Consider the following 20,210-nt stretch of genomic DNA (forward strand, 5'->3'; position numbering starts at 1 on the left):
AGGTCCCTTCTGTAGCTCAGCAGAAATTAATGAAAATCAATTGTTAGATTAACTTGAATTGTTTAATTGAGAGAATTAATTATATTTGATATAATTAATTTAATCTAATTATATATATATATGATATAATTGCTATAATGCATTTGATACATTATAGAATTTATTTGAGAAGAAACAAATATTTGAATATGATTCAAATATTAATTATATAAATTTGATTCATATAATTAAATTTAATATAAACGAGATTTATATTAAATGTCATTGTTGAGATAATAGAAACTATAGATTATATTGTATTTGATACAAAATAGAATCTATAGGTTATGTGTTATATTTGATATAACATATAGTTTAATATATATACATATTATATGATAAGGTAGTTACCATATAAATATATATTAAATTGATTTATGAAAATAAATAAATTTAATTTAATTTAATTTTAAAGTCATTTGGGGAAGGAGTTGTAACTCCTTTCTCCTATTTTCTCTAAAAAATATGGTAGTGGGAAAGTAAGAAGGGAGGTTCTTCTTCTTCTTCCTGGTGTGTGATTTTCACAAGAGTGAGAAACACCAAAGAGTTCTGTGAGAAAATTGGAACATATCTCTTCCTCTCAATACTCTCAAATCCCTCTTTTCCAAAATTTCAAGAGCCAGCAAAACTTATGGATTCTCATCCAGAGAATACGGAGGAAACATTCGTGGTGGTGTTCTCACTAACATTTAGAGGGTTTGAGATTGTTCGTGACAAGTTTTGGAGAAGGAATTTCGTGAAAAAGAGTTCTTCAAGGGTAAGGTTTCTTAAACCCTTTTTTCTTTCTTGTTTTATGTTTTAAGCATGTTGTAATTCTCTTTTAAATGCATAATCTATTTGTTTTTTGCTGTAAAATTTATCTTCTGTGAATTTTGGATATTTGGTCTGATCCCATGCTTCCACTCAAGGACCTTCAATGGTTACTTCAATTGGTATCAGAGCATAGTTCCTAAACAATTTTTTTTTTAAAATTTCAGATTAATTTTACAGTGTCCTGGTGGGTTTTTTCATTCTGTAATTCATGTGATGAATGTTCTGTGGAATGTATAGTTTTGTGATTATTGGATGTTTTCGAGATTAGACTATATAGATTCATCGCTTTCTTTTTACAAATTTGTTTGTAAGGGCCCATGTTTTTTGGCGTTTAAATGCGATCGAGTCTGTATTTAAAGTTTTGAGTCATTCGTGTTGTTCCCAGTGTGTTTTCTGTAGAAAACGAAGTCCACTTTGGAAGAACAACAAAGTTCGTTCATACCTAGGCGATGCCTATTGTGTGATGGCACTTAGCGTGAGATGCTATGCGATAGCACTATGCGATTGTGGCTATGCGACAACCCTATGTGATAGCCCTATGCGATCATGGCTATGCGATAGCTTTGTGCTATTGTTGCTATGTGATACTACCGGATGATCGTTGTTATACAATAGCGCTGAATGATCGTTGCTATGTGATAGCACTATACGATCATAGATTGGCGTAGCATTGGATGATAGTTGGGATAATAGTTGCTATGCGATAGCACTATACGATCATAGATTGGTGTGGCGTTAGATGTTTGTTACTATGTGATGGATGTGGGCGATCATTGCTGGGCAGTTCGAGTCGAGCGTTCCAAGACCCGACTCACTTGTTTCGAACCAGCTGACTTTTTATTTGTAATAGTTAGATTTCTTTTTCCTTTTAGGTGTTCAATCCCGGTCCATTAATTATTTTTAAATTATGCATGTGATATATGATTATTTTATTATTATATTCCATATAGTATAAAATCCCACCGTAGGTTATGCATTTATTTTCATGCATCATATTTGTTATAATTTAAGATGCATGATTTAATATTGTAGCATGCACATGCATCATATAGTATAAATATTGTAATATATGCATGCACGCATTAATAACATATACATGCATAATTTATATTATAAGAGTTATAATATATGGTATGAATGTTTGTTTAAAGTATGTTATTAAAAATTTCGTTACTATAGTATATAATTGTTATGTATGTTAGTAATGAAATGAAATTGCATGAAGCATGTCACCACTTTAGGGTAATTTATAATTGTTATAAAATTAAGAAGTATGATTTACATGCCATGAATGGTTTTAATTTATTTCATTTACTTATAATTGTTATAACAAAATGAAATTAGAAATTAAAATAAATAATTCAAAGTTGCATGCAAACCTTGGGTTAAAAGTCATCTTTTAAAATTGTTTTAAAACATGATTTAGATAAACCTAAGATCACCATTTCTAATGAGATTAGAAATATAAGTTTAATCTTTTAATTGGTTTAATAGGATTAGAATGATTCTTAATAAAAGATTAACAAATGTATCTATAAGAGGCCTTTTGTCTAAGGTGAGTTCTATCTAGCCTGGGGTATTTAAGATGATGAAAACGTAACACCCCTACCTAGGAACTTACTTAGAAAGGTGAATTAGATAAATTTGTTATATGCATGCAAGTTTGATTAAAGTTTGTTAAAGAGTTTTAACAAACCTTAATCACAATTGTTTAACTATCCAAAGGAAATTGTTGTTTTTTGGCAAATTAAACAATCACTTAAAACACTCAGTAGGAGGAAAATGGGGTACATGATACTTCATTTTATCCTCTTCGCGTTTCTCCCTTAAAGTTCACATCTTGAGGTCTATAATCGGCCTTGAGGCACCATGGATGTCCCTCTATGGGTGGCATTTGTATAGATCAATATCAAAGTGCACAAAAAGAGTATTTATAGTAAGTGGGAGTGGGATGTGTGACAACATATCCCTCGGTCTCTCTCATTAATTTGAAGTAAAGTTTCATGCATGGCCTCGTGGCACCGTGGGTGTCCCCCTAAAGGATGGTATTTTTGCATGACGCTTTATTCAAACTCTAGAAATGGATAGGGTTGCTTTAGTTTCGTGTCCCAATTGGTTTTTCCTTACGGTTGGCTTATTAAGGTGGAATTCTAGGACCTAAAATGAGGGGTTGCACTTACAAGAATTGTTAAGTGAGTTAAACAAAATTGTGGACCAAGCAATGGTGACTAATAGTGATAGTAACAAGGAGTTGTTCTATCTATTGGTTAAGAATGTCTCATTTTAGTGAAGAGGCATTTGATCACCCTATGGTGAATTTTTTCCAACCTCACTGAAACATCACTGCAAAATAGATGTCACTTAGGGTACACTAGACTATTTTGCTAAAATTGATTGGTTATCTTATTGGTTTAATGCAAATAAACTAATTATAAATAATTTATATGGTTTCAGTAAATTTTATTTCACAATCACTTCCGCGACCTTAAATCTACTGGCCGCTAATAAATTAACGGGCAAAAACTACACTTTATGAAGAAACATGATCAATACAATACTTATCATCGATGACCTTCGTTTTTTCCTGATGGAGGACTGTCCTCCCATTCCAGCTTCAAATGTTGCTCAAAATGTTCGAGAAGCATATAAGCATTGGACACGGGCAAACAAAAAGGCCTGAGCTTAGCAAGTCTTTCTGAAGTCTTGGCCAAGAAGCATGAGCTCATGCTCACAGCCTATGAGATCATGGAGTCCCTAAAGGGAATGTTTAGACAACCGTTCACACAGCTCAGGCATGACGCTTTTAAACACATCTTCAATGCCCGTATGCAAGAAGGGGTATCTATCCGAGAACATGTTCTCAAAATAATGGTCTACTTCAATGTGGTAGGGATGAATGGGTCCGTCATCGATGAAGCTAGCTAGGTTAGCTTCGTTTTGGAATCTTTACCTGAAAGTTTCCTACACTTCCGTAACAATATTATTTTGAACAGGATTGACTACAACCTAACCAACTGGCTCAACAAGCTACAAACCTTCTAGTCCTTGATGAAAAGTAAGGGATTGAAAGGTAAAGCAAATGTTGCTCCATCCTCTACGAAGTTCTACAGAGGTTCGACCTCTAGGACAAAATCTATACCTTCTTCCTTCAGCACCAAAAAGTGGAAGAAGAAGAAAGGTGGAAAAGGAAAAGCTAACCCACCAACTACTGTTCAAAAGAAAGTCAAGGTTGCAAAGGAAATCTGTTTCCATTACAACCAGGAGGGACATTGGAAGAGGAACTATCCTAAATACTTGGCAGAAAAGAAGAAGGCCAAGCAAGGTACATATGATTTACTTGTTTTCGAAACATATTTAGTGGAGAATGATGATTCTGCCTGGATTATAGATTCTGGCGCCACTAACCATGTTTATTCTTTATTTCAGGGAATTAATTCCCGACGACAACTTGATACGGCTAAGATGATGATGTGGGTTGGAACTAGGCACGTTGTCTCGGCTATGGCAATGGGAGGTCTCCAGTTGACTTTACAGAATAAATTCATTTTACTTGAAAATGTGTACGTAGTTCCTAGTTTAAAAAGGAACTTAATTTATATAAAGTATTTATTAGAACAACCTTATTGTATCAACTTCCATGTAAATAAAGTGTTTATTTCCAAAAATGGTGTTGATATTTATTCTGCGAAACTGGAAAACAACCTTTATGTGCTAAGACTGTTAACAACTAAAGCCCTCCATAACACTAAAATGTTTAAAACCGCGGTAATTGAACATAAAAGACTTAAATTTTCTCCTAAAGAAAATGCCTAACTTTGGCACTTAAGGTTAGGACACATCAATCTCAATAAGATTGAGAAATTGGTGAAGAACGGACATCTAAGTGAGCTAGAAGAAAATTCCTTACCTATGTGTGAGTCATGCCTTGAAGGCAATATGACTAAAAGACCCTTTACTGGAAAAGGTCACAAGGCCAAAGAACTTTTAGAGTTGGTACATTCAGACCTTTGTGGTTCGATGAATGTTAAAGCTAGAGGAGGTTTTGAATATTTCATCATTTTTACTGATGATTATTCAAGATATGGGTATGTTTATTTAATGCAACATAAGTCTGAATCTTTTGAAAAGTTCAAAGAATTCAAGGCTGAAGTTCAAAATTCATTAGATAGAACTATTAAGACATTTCGATTTGATCGAGGTGGAGAGATTATAGATATGACATTCCAAAACTATTTGACAAAACATGGAATTGTATCATAACTTTCAGCACTTGGTACACCTTAGAAGAATGGTGTATCAGAAAGGAGAAATCAAACCCTGTTGGACATAGTTCGGTCTATGTTGAGTTACGCTTCCTACCTAACTTGTTTTGGGGTTATGTAGTAGAGACTACAACATATATTTTGAACTGTGTTCCATCCAAAAGTGTTACCAGAACACCTCTGGAGTTATGAAATAGTCGTAAAGCTAGTTTATGTCATTTCAGAATCTGGGGTTGCCTAGCATATGTGCTTGAGGCAAATCCGAAAAAACTGGAACCTCGTTCAAAATTGTGCCTATTTGTAGGCTATCCCAAAGGAACGAGAGGTGGTATCTTCTTCGACCCTAAGGAAAATAAAGTGTTTGTATCGACAAACGCTAGTTTTCTGGAAGAATACCACATAAGGGAGCACAAGCCCTGTATTAAATTTGTGTTGAATGAACTTTCCAAAGAAACTACTGAACTTTCAACAAGAGTTGTCGAAAAACCCCACCTCAACAAGAGTTTTTAAAGTTGAATCATCTAGTATGTCAAATCCACCTCAAGTGTTAAGGGAACCTCGATGCAATGGGAGAGTTATGATCTCACAAGGCCCCCTTTTCCCTAAGTAAGAAAGAAAAAATTGTCGTTGCCGCCTAGACAAGAAGACTTAAGGGTTGAGACACTTTCTCCACCATATGAAGCAAATGGAAGAATCCTTACGGCTAGCGATTGATCTTAATGAAAGGCCTCCCATTCCCACCTCTAAAGAAAGTATCCCTTCTCCACCACCTTTTGACCTACGAGAAAAAACTCCTCCTTTGTCGCCACAAACACAACAAACTCAAGATCTTGAGGAGTCAGCTCAATGTGAGCTTTTGCCACTGCGCATCTTCTCTAAGCTTAGACGCAAAACACCCCAAGGCCCCACCATCAATCTTATCGACATAGAGATGACTGACCTAGAGACATTTTGGAGAGAACAAATTCCAAATCCTCACAACCAGTCAATTAGTTAGCTGACATGGTAACAAGAGAAGATCTTAAGCCGACAGAATGAGATGAGAGAGTCTTGGTTGCGTCGAGAAATTTAGCTCAAGGCTCAAAATTCCTTCTAAGGAAACAAGTGCAAGGTTGTCGCCTACTAGTGACGTACCTCAAAGCAGCCTTCCTTAAGAACCCAAAGATAAAGATGATGGCTTAACAGAGCTCTACAAGCATTTGGATGATGCAATCCTCCATGCTATCATGGAGTTGATAGATTCTTTGTCTAGCCAACAAGCTGCTCTTTAGCGTAAGCATGATGAATTGAAGGAGCTGGTGTAAACTCAAAATCTTCAAATGCACTAGTTAAAGAGATTGAAATTCCCACAGTAGAAGCGTACAAACACCTTTGTGTCTTACAATTTAATTTGGAACACATTAAAACAGAGAATAATGGAAATAGAGGATAATCATCATAAACCTAAACATGTTTTTCTACATAAATTATAGAAAGAAAACGAGAAAGAGAACTAACCCTTGAAGAACCTTACTATCCTCAAGGACACCACCACAAGAAGTCTTCCTTGCTATCCTTAAAGAGAGAACTGATGGTAGAGTATGTGGGCTTGCCTATGATTTTTGATAAGGGTGGAAGAGAGAGATCTTGAGAGATGTTATGGAGGGAAAGACCACAATGTTGAGTCTATCTTCAACAAAATAATAATAATAATAAAATCACGTACTATCTTAAAAAACCCTCTATTTTGGTTATATGTGATAGGAGGGAGGGGGGAGGAGTTATCCAATAACTCATCCACCTATACGATGGGGAGTTATTCCTTAATTTAATTTACATTAAAACTTAATTTTAATGTAATTAAATTAAAGAACTTTATATTATATCATATATAATATAAATGCCACATGTTTGAATCATATTCAAATTATACTCTCTCACATAACCTATAGTTTTAATATGAATCAAATTCACATTAATTATTCATATAATCAATTCTTGAATCATATTCAAATAACAACCTCTCTCATCAAACTATATAGTTTTAATATGAATCATATTATATTGATTTTAACATATAGTTTTTATATGAATCTCATTCATATAATAATACTTAAATCATATTCAAATACTTATCTCTCTCATTAAACTTTATAATATAATGTAACCACATACATTGTATTAATTGTATCTCATACAATTAATTTCCTTTAATTAATTTGAACAATTCAAATTAATCTAAAATTAATTGATTCTCATTAATCATTATTGAGCTAACAAGGGAGCCTTATGAACCTACAGATTAGAAGCTCCAATGATATGAGATTAATTAATTAAACTCTTTAATTAAATTAATCCTCATTCATTAGCTACCGATCACTCCACTAAAGACCGACAACTGTAATCTTCGCGTTGTAGATATATCTCTGTGTCCATTGGATATAATCAATCAACAACACGTTGATCTTTCACAAATTACTCGTAAGTAGAATTAGGTAAAAATTACCGTTTTACCCTATAGTTACATCTACTCCTTAAGTATCATTGATCCCTCTAATGAAGAATTAATCATAATCTCACTATGACTAGACCCCTTTCTGGCCAGTGAGAGGTTGAGGGTCCTCATTGTTCAAGACCCAGAATCAGCATTTAAGGGAGCAATTTATCTACTTACCCAAACAATGGAAAGAATGAATTCCATCTCGTCACTCAGACAAATTCCCGAAATGGTAGGTATATTGAGTCAGCAAATCTTGCCATTCTCACCCATGCAGATCAAAGGACCGCCCTCATAGGTAAGAGTTCACAACTCACTCAGGATTAAGGTCAAGTCACCTATGGTCATCCTAGGAAAATGTAAGTCTCTTCAAGTAACGACATTATAAAGAGAGACTAATTATTTCTTAGTTTGGTCTTATACAAACTCTTTGTATAGAATAACCCCCACTCACATGTCTCCACATTAATGATCAAGATCAGATCATTTGTAACACTTTACAACAATTATAACAATTACAAAATGGGTCGTATACGTAATGTCACCAAGATAAAGTACCCAACCTTATCCAAATACTACAGACCATTTAGGTTATTACTTAAACATGATCTGCCTGTATGTTACCGTATACATGTTTAAGCTACATAAAAATAACTTAGGATCTTAGTTTATTGAATTGAGTTAATGCACATATAAAATAATGTTTATTTTATTAATAACAATTTATTTATACAAGTTTACAAACTATGAAAATTTAAGAGATTTAGGACACCAATCCCTACTTGTATTTGTATAAATATATTATTTATTTAATAAAATAAGTTGTTATTTTATTTGAGATTTAGTTGCATTAACCCAAAATCAATAAACTAAGATCCAAGGTTATTCAATATAGCTTAAATATGTATGTGGTGACATAAAAGTGGATCATGTTTAAGTAATAACCTGAATGATCCGTAGTAGATGGATAAGGTTGGGTACCTTATCCTAGTGACACTGCGGATACGACTGACTTTGTAATTGTTATAATTGTTGTAAAGTGTTACAAATGACCTGATCCTGATCATTCATGTGGAGACATGTGAGCGAGGGTATCCTATACAAAGAGTTTGTATAAGACCAGACCACGAAATGATTAGTCTCTCTTTATAACGTCGTTACTAGAATTGACTTACATTTCACCAAGATGACCATAGGTGACTTGACCTTAATCTTGAATGAGTTGTGAACTCCTACCTATAAAGGTGATCCTTTGATCTGTATGGGTGAGAGTGGCCAAATTTGTTGACACAATATGCCTCCCATTTTGGAGATTCCTTTGATTGGGGAGCTGGGAACACAGCTATACAAGAAGGAATTCACTCCTTTCTGTTGTTAGGGTAAGTAGATAATTTGCTTCCTTAAGGGTTGATTGCGGCTCTTGAACAATGAGGCGTCTCGCCCTCTCTTTGCCCGAAAGGGGTTCAGTTATAGTTGGATTATGACTAATTGTTCATTAGAAGAATAAGTGGTACTTAAAGAGTTAGATGTAAATATAGGGGTAAAACGATAATTTTGACCCAACTATTCTTACGAGCAATTTGTGAATGGTCAACACGTTATTGACTGTTTATATCCAATGAATACAGAAATATATCTATAGTATGAAGAATGCAGTTGTCGTCTTTAGTGGAGTGACCGATAGTTAATGAAGGTTGATTAATTTAACTAAAAAATTTTATTAGTTAATCTCATATCATTGGAGCTTAAATTTGTAGGTCCATAAGGTCCCCTTGTCAGCTCAATAAGGATTAATAAGAATCAAATTAATTTTGGATTAATTTGAATTGTTCAAATTAATAAAGGGAATTAATTGTATAAGATAAAGTTAATATAATGTATATTGATACATTATAATATAAAGTTTAATGAGATAAATAAATATTTGAATATGATTCAAATATTAATTTTATGAATATGATTCATATAAAAACTATAAGTTAAAATTAATATGAATATGATTTATATTAATTAAAACTATAGGTTATATTATATGTGATATAATATAAAATCATAGGTTATATATTATATGTGATATAATATATAATTTAGATTTAATAGTATTAAATTAGTTAATATAATTAATATTTCAATTTGAATTTTGAATTCAAAATTATAACTCCTAGGGAGTTATTATGATTAGTGGAGGGAGTTATTGCACAACTCCCTACCATCTTTCATAATATTGCTTAAGACAGAGGATAAGTTTAATTTTTTACGTGGTATTATTTTTGTGCAAAAAGGCTCTCCCATCATCATTTTCTTCCTCTACAATTTTTCTCTTGAGAACACTTTCTCCTTTCTCTTCACCGAAATTAATTCAGAAGTCCACGACTCTCTATGATTCTCAACTTGAGAATAATGCGGTTTCCATTATGGTGTTGTCCTCTTTGCTGCATGCAAGGCCTTGCTGTGAAGTTGAGTTTGCTATGTTACTATGAACGAGAGAAGATCGTGTTCTTACTGTTAACGAGAGAATACGTGAAGAATCAGTTTTTTAAGGGTTAATATTCAATTTCCCTTTTTCCTCTCTGAATTATTTGTAAAAAGCATGCTTAGGAACTTATATGTTTATGTTGTTTTTGTTGTCTGTTTTATTGAGTCCTTTAATAACGAAATTCTAAGACATGAGGTAATCGTACGCTTCCACTATGGGAATTTCAATCCCTTCAATTGGTATTAGTACCAAATTGTGTCTCTAAATTTCGCTTTTGTAACTTAAATTCAGATTTTTGGTGGGTGGTTTTTTTGCATTTTAAATGTATGGTTTGCAATTTGGATGTTTTAGAAATTGGCACATAGTTTACTACTTTAATTCAATTCGATTTGTAAGGATCCGTTGTTTGTTGGACATTTATTTTCTTGAAATCAAGTCTGTAAGTCTGTGTCGCTCATGGTGAAGTGTTTACTAAAAATCAGGCTTCAATTTGGAGAAGGAGCAAGAATAAAGCAAAACGAACAAAGGATTGAAGCAGGGGGTCGTATTCTGCCTTGGAGCGTAAGGTGTACCGTAATTACGCTGCGTGTTACACTATAAGATAGAATGCCCAACGTAGCTATGCTCGATCTCAGCATTACGATGCTGAGGCAGAGCGTAATTATGCTGCATGGAGCGTAGCGTTATGCTACAGACTAGCATAACCACGCTCTATATGAGTGTCGTTACGCTCCGAACGTGGTTCGCGTGCACGTTAGGTGCCTCCAGATCATGGGTTCGAGTCTCATGGATAGTTTTCCATCTGTTTTTATGTTTTTATTCATTTATATTTTATTTTAACTAATTAAATTAATATAATTATTATATTAATTTAATTGATTGTTAGGTGTACCAAATTTTTTGTCCAATGTTGCTGTTTATTAATTTATGCATGTGATATATGATTTAATTTAATATGTTGCATATTATATGTCATATAGTTTAAAATTTCGTCATAGGATAAACATATTATCATGCATCATTTTTAATATAAATGCTATATTATATAGTAGCATGATAAGTTAAGCATTTTCATTATATGATTGCATGCATTTATAACATATCCATGAACTATACTATATTATAAATGTTATATTGTATAGTTTAGATATGGATGTGTTCATTTTCATCATTTTATAATATAAGTATTGTGTTATGTAATGAAAATGGAAATGCATGAAGCATGACATTACTTAGAAAATATAATTGTTATATTCCATGTATGATTAGATGCATGTTTATAAGTTTTAATTGTTTAATTAAGTTTTATAAGCGTTATATATTTGATGAAATTAGAATTAAGATCTATAATCAAGAGTTGCATGCGAACATAGGTTATAATTAATTTTAAATTGTTTAAAATTGATTACACATAGACCTATGTTAAAATATTTTTAATGAGATTAGAAATTAAGTTAATCTTTTATTTTCTCTTTAATAAGATTAAATTGGTTTAATAAAAGATTAAATTTATAAAATAATTTTCTATAAGAGACCTTTATCTAAGGAAAGTTCTATCTAGGCTGGGGTAGTTAAATTGACGAAAATGAAATACCCTTACCTAGGAACCAATCTGGAAGGTGAATTAGATAATTATCTTATAAGCATGCAATAAATGATTAGGTTTATTAAAGTGTTTAATAAACAAGAATCATTATTGTTAAACTATCCAATATAAGAGTTATATTGGACAAATTTAACAATCACTTAGTTAAATTGTTAGATGGATTTATCTAAGTTAATAAACCCTAAGTTCTAAACATTTAATGAGAGGAAAAATATATATATGATATGTCAAATTTTCCACTCACATTCTCTCTAAAAGTTCACACTGTGAGTTCCATGCTCGACCTTGTGGTGCCCTAAGCACACCCTCCCTTAAGAACGTATTTGCATGGGTCAATATCAAGGTGAATGGAGAAATTATTTATAGTAAGTGAGAAAATGACGTGTGTCAACACATCTTGCGATCTCCTTCATTACTTTTTAATGTTTTCCATGCTTAGCCTCGTGGCACCCTAGGAATGTCCCCCTTAGGAAGGTGCTTGCATAGAAAAGGACGGAGCAAACTCTATAAATGGATAAGATCGTTGTAGTCAATTGCAACAATTATGTTCTTCCCTGAGGCAAACTAATTGAGGTGAGGCTATAGGGTTGAAAAGGAAGGTTTACACTTACAAGAAAACATTAAAATAGTCAATAATTTCTTGACCAAATCAATGATAATTAAATATTATAGAAATAAGAGTTATTCTGGTGTAATATTTAATTGAGAATGTCTCAATTCAATGAAGGAATAATTGTACACCATCAGGGTGGCATTTATTCTAAATCACTGAAATATCATTGCAAAATTAAATGGTTTTAGGGTTCATTAAGTTTTTTGCTAAATTTATTAGATTAAATGAGTTTTTTCTTGCATATCTAATACAAGTAATTTGTTTTGTATCAATATCCTATAAATATGACTAGCGCTGTAATAACCTTACTTTATGCTGATAAGCTAATTGGGAAAAATTATGCTATTTGAAAAAATATGATCGACACCGTCTTGGTCATCCACGATCGCAAATTTGTCCTAACAAATGAATGTCCTTCGATTCCTAGACCCGCAGCGTCACGAAATGATCGTGATGCCTATGATAGATAGACTAAGTCCAATGATAAGCCAAAGTCTATATTTGGCAAGCTTAACGAAAGTTTTGGCCAAAAAGTATGAACCTATGATCACTGCTCGCGGGATCATAGAGTCATTACGTGAGATATTTGGGCAATTGAACACTCATCTTAGGCATAAAGCTCTAAAGTACATCTTCAATGCCAGAATGAACAAGTAGTCATCTGTTAGGGAGCATGTTCTTAATATGATGGTCCACTTCAATGTGGCTGAGATGAACGAGACTGTCACAGCTAGGTAAGCTTTATTCTGGAAACTTTCCCAAAGAGTTTCATTCATTTTTGTAGAAATGTTGTCATGAACAAAATAAACTTACGAGTCCTTGATGAAAGTCCAAGGACAACACAGGAGGCAAATATTGCCAATTCCTCAAAAAATTTTCACAGGGGTTCAACCACTAAGACTAAGTTTGGGACTTCTTCCTCAAGCTCTAAGAAGTGGAAGAAGAAGAAAGGTGGTAAGGAGAATAAAGCTACTCCACCTGCTGTTGCCCAAAAGGGCAAAAAGCTTAAGGTTGCAAAGGGAACTTATTTTCATTGCAACCAAGATGAGCACTGGAAAAGAAACTGCCCAAAGTATTTGGCCGAGAGAAGAAGGAGGCGAAATAAGGTAAATATGATTCACTTATTCTAGAAACTTGTTTAGTGAAAAATGACAATTTCATCTGGATACTTGATTCAGGAGCCACTAACCATGTTTATTCTTCATTATAGAAAACTAGTTCTTGACACAGTTAGAGGCTGAAGACATGACTCTGTAGGTTGGAACAAGGCAGATTATCTTGGCAATTGCAGTAGGGAGCCTAAAGTTATTCTTTGATTCAAAATTGATATTATTATATGATGTTTATTTTGTTCCTCATTTTAGAAGGAATTTAATTTATGTATCGTGTTTATTGGAACAATTATATAAAGTATCTTTTGTTTGTGATAAAGCATTTATCTTAAAAAATGGTGTTAATAGATGTCTAACAATAAACGAAAACAACTTATATGTGCTAAGGCTGTTAGCAATAACATTGAAATGTTCCACACTACAACCACACAAAATAAAAGACTTAAAGTTTCTCAAAAGAAAATGCATATTTTTGGTATCTAAGACTAGGTCACATACATCTCAAAAGGACGTAGGACTTCTAAAAGAGTTAGAAGAAAATTATTTACCTGTATGTGAATCTTTTAAGAAGGTAAAATGAGAAAACGATCTTTTACTGGAAAAGATCGTAGATTTAAAGTACCCATGGAACTTGTACAATCAGACCTTTGTGGTTCGATGAATGTCAAGGCAAGAGGTGGATATGAACATTTTATCACTTTTTTACAGATGATTATCCAAGATATGGGTATGTTTACCTAATGCAACACAAGTCTAATACACTTGAAAAGTTCAAGGAGTACAAGGCTGAAGTTAAGAATTTATTAGGTAAAAAAATTAAAATAATTCGATCTGATTGAGGTGGAGAGTACATGGATATGGGATTTCAAAACTATTTGATAGAACATGGAATCACATTTAAACTCTCAACACTTGGTACACTTCAACAAAATGGTGTATCAGAATGGAAAAACAAAACCCTGTTAGATATGGTTCAGTCAATGATGAGTTATGCTTTTTGACCTAACTCATTCTAGGGTTATGCAGTGGAGACTGCAACCTATCTTTTGAACCAAGTTCCATAAAAAAGTGTTTCTAGAACACCTTTTGAGCTATGGAGGGGTCATAAAAATAGTTTACGACATCTCAGAATTTGGGGGTGTCCGACCCCTGTGCCAGTGACTAACCCAAAGAAGTTGTAACCACGTTCAAAGTCGTGCCTCTTTGTAGGCTACTCAAATGAAACAAGAGGTGCTCTCTTTTATGATTTGAAATTGAATAAGTGTTTGTATTGACAAATGTTAATTTCATGAAAGAAGATCATATTAGGGAGCAAAAACCAAGAAGTAAAATTGTATTAAGTGAGCTTTTCAATAAAACTATTCAATCTTCACTAAGAGTTGTTGAAAAACCAAACACTTCAACAAGAGTTGTTGATGTTGCTTCATCTAGTCATATACATCCTCCTCAAAAGTTGAGGGAGCCTCGACATAGTGGGAGAGTTATAACTCAACCTATTCATTATTTGGGTTTAACAAAAACTTAAGTCGTCATACCAGATGATGACTTCGATGATCCGTTGACCTACAAGCAGGCAATGGTCAATGTGGACAGAAATGAATGGGTTAAAGCCATGATCAGGAAATAGAATCTATGTACTTTAATTCTGTCTGGTCACTTGTAGATCAACCTATTTGGGTAAAACTCATAGGTTGTAAATGGATCTATAAGAGAAAGAGAGGTGTAGATGTTATGGTGCAAACATTTAAGGCTAGATTAGTGGCAAAGGGTTATACCCAAGTTGAGAGAGTGGACTATAAATAAATTTTCTCACCTGCTGCCATGCTTAAGTCTATCCAGATTCTCTTGTCCATCGCCACATATTATGACTATGAAATATGGTAGATGGACGTCAGGACTGCCTTTTTGAATGGTAATTTTGATGAGACCATTTACTGAATCAACTAGAAGGATTCATCGAACAAGGTCAAAAGCAAAAAGTTTTCAGACTTAATCAGTCTATTTATGGGTTGAAACAAACATCTCGATCTTGGAATATAAAATTTGACACTACAGTCAAATAATATGGCTTTGATCATAATGTTGATGAACCTTGTGTTTACAAGAAAATCATCAATAATTTAGTAGCTTTCTTAGTGTTATATGTGGATGATATCCTACTCATTGGGAATAATGTAGGTTTACTGACTAATATTAAGGAATGACTAGCTACTCAATTCCAAATGAAAGATTTGGGTGAAACACTATTTTTTCTAGGGATCCAAAACACTAGCCTTGTCTCAAGCATCATACATCGATAAAATGCTTGTCAGGTATTCAATGCAGAATTCCAAGAAAGGATTATTACCTTTCATGCATAGAATTATTTTGTCTAAGGAACAATATCCTAAGACACGTCGAAAAGTTGAGGAGATGAGACAGATTCCCTCTGTTTTGGTTATATGTATGTGAGAAGAGGGAGGAATGGGAGGAACGAGGAATTATCCAATAACTCGTCCACCAATACGACGAATAAAACTTAATTTTAATTTAAATACACCTTTTTGTTATATCATATATAATATGAATGCCACATATTTGAATCATATTCAAATTATACTCTCTCACATACCCTATAGTTTTAATATGTATCTAATCATATTAATTTTAACTTATAGTTTTTATATGAATGTCATTCATATAGTTAATATTTGAATCATATTCAAATAACAACCTCTATCATCAAACTATATAGTTTTATATGAATTATATTCATATTAATTTTAACATATAGTTTTTATATGAATCTCATTCATATAATAAATACTTGAATCATATTCAAATTTATCTCTCTCATTAAACTTTATAAAATAATGTATCTACATACACTCTATTAATTGTAACTCATACAGTTAATTCCCTTTAATTAATTTGAATAATTCAAATTAATCTAAAATTAATTGATTCTCATTAATCCTTATTGAGCTAACAAGGAGGCCTAATGGAATTACATATTAAAAGCTCCAATGATATGAGATTAATTAATTAAACTTCTCATTTAAATTAATCCCCATCCATTAATTGCCAGTCACTGCACTAAAGACCGACTGTTGCACTCTTTGCATTGTAGACATATTTCTATGTTCATTGGATATAACCAATCAATAGTGCGTTGACCTTTACAAATTACTCGTAAGTATTGTTGATTCAAAATTACATTTTACCCCTGTAGTTACATCTACTCCTTAAGTATCATCGATCCCTCTAATGAACAATTAGTCATAGTTTCACTATAACTAGACCATTCTCTGGCCAATGAGAGGTTGAGAGCCCTCATTGTTCAAGACCCAGAATCAGCCCTTAAGAGAGCAATTTATCTACTTACCCTAACAACGGGAAGGAGTGAATTCCATCTTGTGTAGTTGAGTTCCCAGGTCCCCACTTAGACAAATCCCTAAAATGGTAAGTATATTGAGTCAGCGAATCTTGCCACTTTCAACCATGCAGATCAAAGGACCACCCTTATAGATAAGAGTTCACAACTCACTCAAGATTAAGACCAAGTCACCTATAGTCTTCGTAGTGAAATGTAACTCTTTTCGAGTAAGATGTTATGAAGAGAGACTAATCATTTCGTGGTTCGGTCTTATAAACTTTTTGTATAGGATACCCCTACTCGCGTGTCTCCACATGAATGATAAGGATCAGATAATTTGTAACACTTTATAACAATTAAAACAATTAAAAAGTGAGTCGTATCTGTAGTATCACCAGGATAAGGAACCTAACCTTATCCATACACTACAAGAATTTTGGTCTTTGTCCATATAATAAAACGTCGGAAGATCTTAAGAAAAGTGTGGGCAAAGCTTCTGCCGACGTTTTTTTTGCATGGACAGTCAATGTGGTCGAAAGTTCGTTGACAGAGCTTCTGTCCACACATTTTTACATTGCGTCGGCAGAAATGCCCATGCAAGTAAACGCGTGGGTAGATTTGTCTTTTTTGCCCACATAATTTGCCCACGCAGCCAAAGTCAGTAGAAAAGACTTTTTGCCCACGAAATTTTGTTTGTGGGTAGAACTCGCATTTCTGCCTATGCTTTATGCGTGGGCATAATGTCTTTTTTCCAATGCAACGAATTGCATCAGCCAAACTTAATTTCTTCCCATGCATAATCTATCGATAGAAATGAAGATCTGCCCACGTAATAGCCTTCTTAGACCGAAATTGCATTTCTGCCCACGCATGATACTTTGGCAGATAGTGTTTATTTCATTTTCGTCCATGCAAAAAACATTTCCAGAGCTTTATAATTGCCAACATATACGATGCATGCCCATCATGTATTTCTAGCATCGGAAAGAAACGTCCACAGAATCTAATTTAATTTTTTCCAGGCTTCAGGATCAGTATTCAAATAAAAAATTCAATTTACTGTAACAAAATATATTCAACATCACAACAACAAATTATGAAAAGGAAATGTATTCAACAATTAATTCTTTAACCAAAATGTATCATTCTGACAAGAATTCTTTAGTGTTATTAGATTTGATGAGCTATTAGATTTAATTTTAGCATACCAAAATGAACAAAAGAATACTAAATACAAAAAAAAAAAAAAAAAAAAACATTTAGCTCGATCAGTTGGTCTTTACAAAGAAGGTTATTTCCAATGTTTTCAAAATATATAGACCTGAAAAAGATATATTGAATTCAAATAAACAAAATATGTTGAATCTTATTTGTTTGAAATGAAGAATGTATCAAAATTAATAAAGAAAATTCATTTTCATGAGTTTCAAATCCTATATGTTATATACCCACTCAAAACTTATCAAAAGTCGCTCAAACTCAAACTCAAAAGACATGAGACAAAAATGTCTATATGTGACTCTCAAACTCAAAATCAACCTACAAATTACCTAAAAAGTGTCTAAGTGACACTTTAACACTCAAAATAACTTTAAAATGTCTAATTGTGACTCTTAAACTCAAACCCAACCTAAAAATTCCTAAAAAGTGTCTAATCGACACTTTAGCTCATAAAATAACTTTAAAATACCTAAGTGTGACTCTAAAACTAAAACCTAACCTAAAAATTCCTAAAAAGTGTCTAAGTGACACTTTACTCTCAAAAGAACTTTAAAATGCCTAAGTTTGACTTTCAAACTCAAAACCAACCTGAAAAATGTCCAAGTAACGCTTTAACTTTAAAACTCAAAACCAACCTAAAAAGAGATATCAGAGATCGAAAACATTCATAAATGCAACTTACTCTATACCCACCACAAAACCTATAAAAAAAGACACTATATGCATGAATAAACTACCGTAACTACAAGATAGCCACAACATATTACAACTCAACCATACAATAATGACACTATATGTATGATTAGCTACCGTCGCTGCAGGATATTCACACATGATATATATCCATGCATGAATAGATTTTTTTACTTTAATTTCAAGAGATCCTAATCATTCATGTGGAGGCATGTGAGCGGAGGTGTTCTATAAAAAGAGTTTGTATAAGACCATGAAATGCATAGTCTAACTATATAAAACCGTTGATAGATCGGATTTACATTTCACCAGGATGATTATAGGTGACATGATCTAAATCTTGAATGAGTTGTAAATTTCTGCCTATGAAGACGGTCCTTTGATTTGCATGGGTGAGAGTGGTTAGGATCGCCGACTCAATGTGCCTATCATTTTAGGGGATTCGTTTGATTGAGGAGCTGAGAACACAACTACATAATAAGGAATTCACTCATTCTTTATAGTTAGAGTAAGTAGAGAAACTGCTCCCTTAAGGGTTGGATTCTGGGGCTTGAACAATGTGGCGCCACACTCTCTCCTGGCCTTAGAAGGGTTTGGTCATAGTTGGACTATGACTTATTGTTCATTAGAGGGATCAGTGGTACTTAAAGAGTTAGAAGTAACTATAAGGATAAAATGGTAATTTTGGCCTAGCTATATTTACGAGCAATTTGTGAAGGATTATTGTACTTTTGATTGGTTATATCCAATTGATACAATATATATATATATATACATATATAGTGGAAGAGTACAACTGTCGGTCTTTCTTGGAGTGACCTATAGTTAATGGAAGTTGGTTAATTTAATTAAATATTTTAGTTAATTAATCAAGTACCATTGGAGCTTCAATCTATAGGTTCATAAGATCTCCTTGGTAACTCAAATGAGATTAATGAGAATCGAATTAATTTAGATTAATTTGAATTGTTCAAATTAATTGTGAAAATTAATTATATATGATATAATTAATACAAATCAATTATATGTGATATAATTAATATGATGTATTTGATGCATTATAATATAAAGTTTAATTTGAGAGGAAATAAATATATGAATTGGATTCAAATATTAAATATATGAATTGGATTCATATAAAAACTATAGGTTAAATTTAATACGAATTTGATTCATTTAAATACTATAGGTTAAATGGAGTTTTTTAAACTATAGATATGTTATATTTGACATAATATAAACTGTAGGTTATATGTTAAGATTATATGTTATATTAGATATAACATATCTATAGTTTAAAAAACTCCATTTAACCTATAGTATTTAAATGAACTGTAGGTTATATGTTAAGATTATATGTTATATTAGATATATCATTTGGTATATATATAATAAGGTAGCTATTATATATATTTATATTAAATTGTTTTAATTTTTGAAAAATAATTTTTAAATTAGTTGTTAAATTAATTTTTTAAATTAACTTCAAAGGGGAGGGAGTGATCGTAACTCCCCTCCACCTCATTATCTCATATTAACCGTCA

The 20,210-nt window shown here is 32.7% G+C and overlaps 1 protein-coding gene across 1 annotated transcript; it reads left to right on the forward strand.

Annotated features, from left to right (window-relative positions):
- The first annotated feature begins 12,972 nt into the window (after positions 1-12,972).
- Positions 12,973-13,526, forward strand: LOC120076208. Its single transcript, XM_039029973.1, has 3 exons — positions 12,973-13,019; positions 13,070-13,391; positions 13,464-13,526. Exons 1-3 carry the CDS (start codon positions 12,973-12,975, stop codon positions 13,524-13,526), a joined length of 432 nt encoding a protein of 143 aa, XP_038885901.1.
- Positions 13,527-20,210: the final 6,684 nt, after the last annotated feature.

Source organism: Benincasa hispida, chromosome 4, assembly GCF_009727055.1.
Source record: "Benincasa hispida cultivar B227 chromosome 4, ASM972705v1, whole genome shotgun sequence".
NCBI classification, from domain to species: Eukaryota; Viridiplantae; Streptophyta; class Magnoliopsida; order Cucurbitales; family Cucurbitaceae; genus Benincasa; species Benincasa hispida.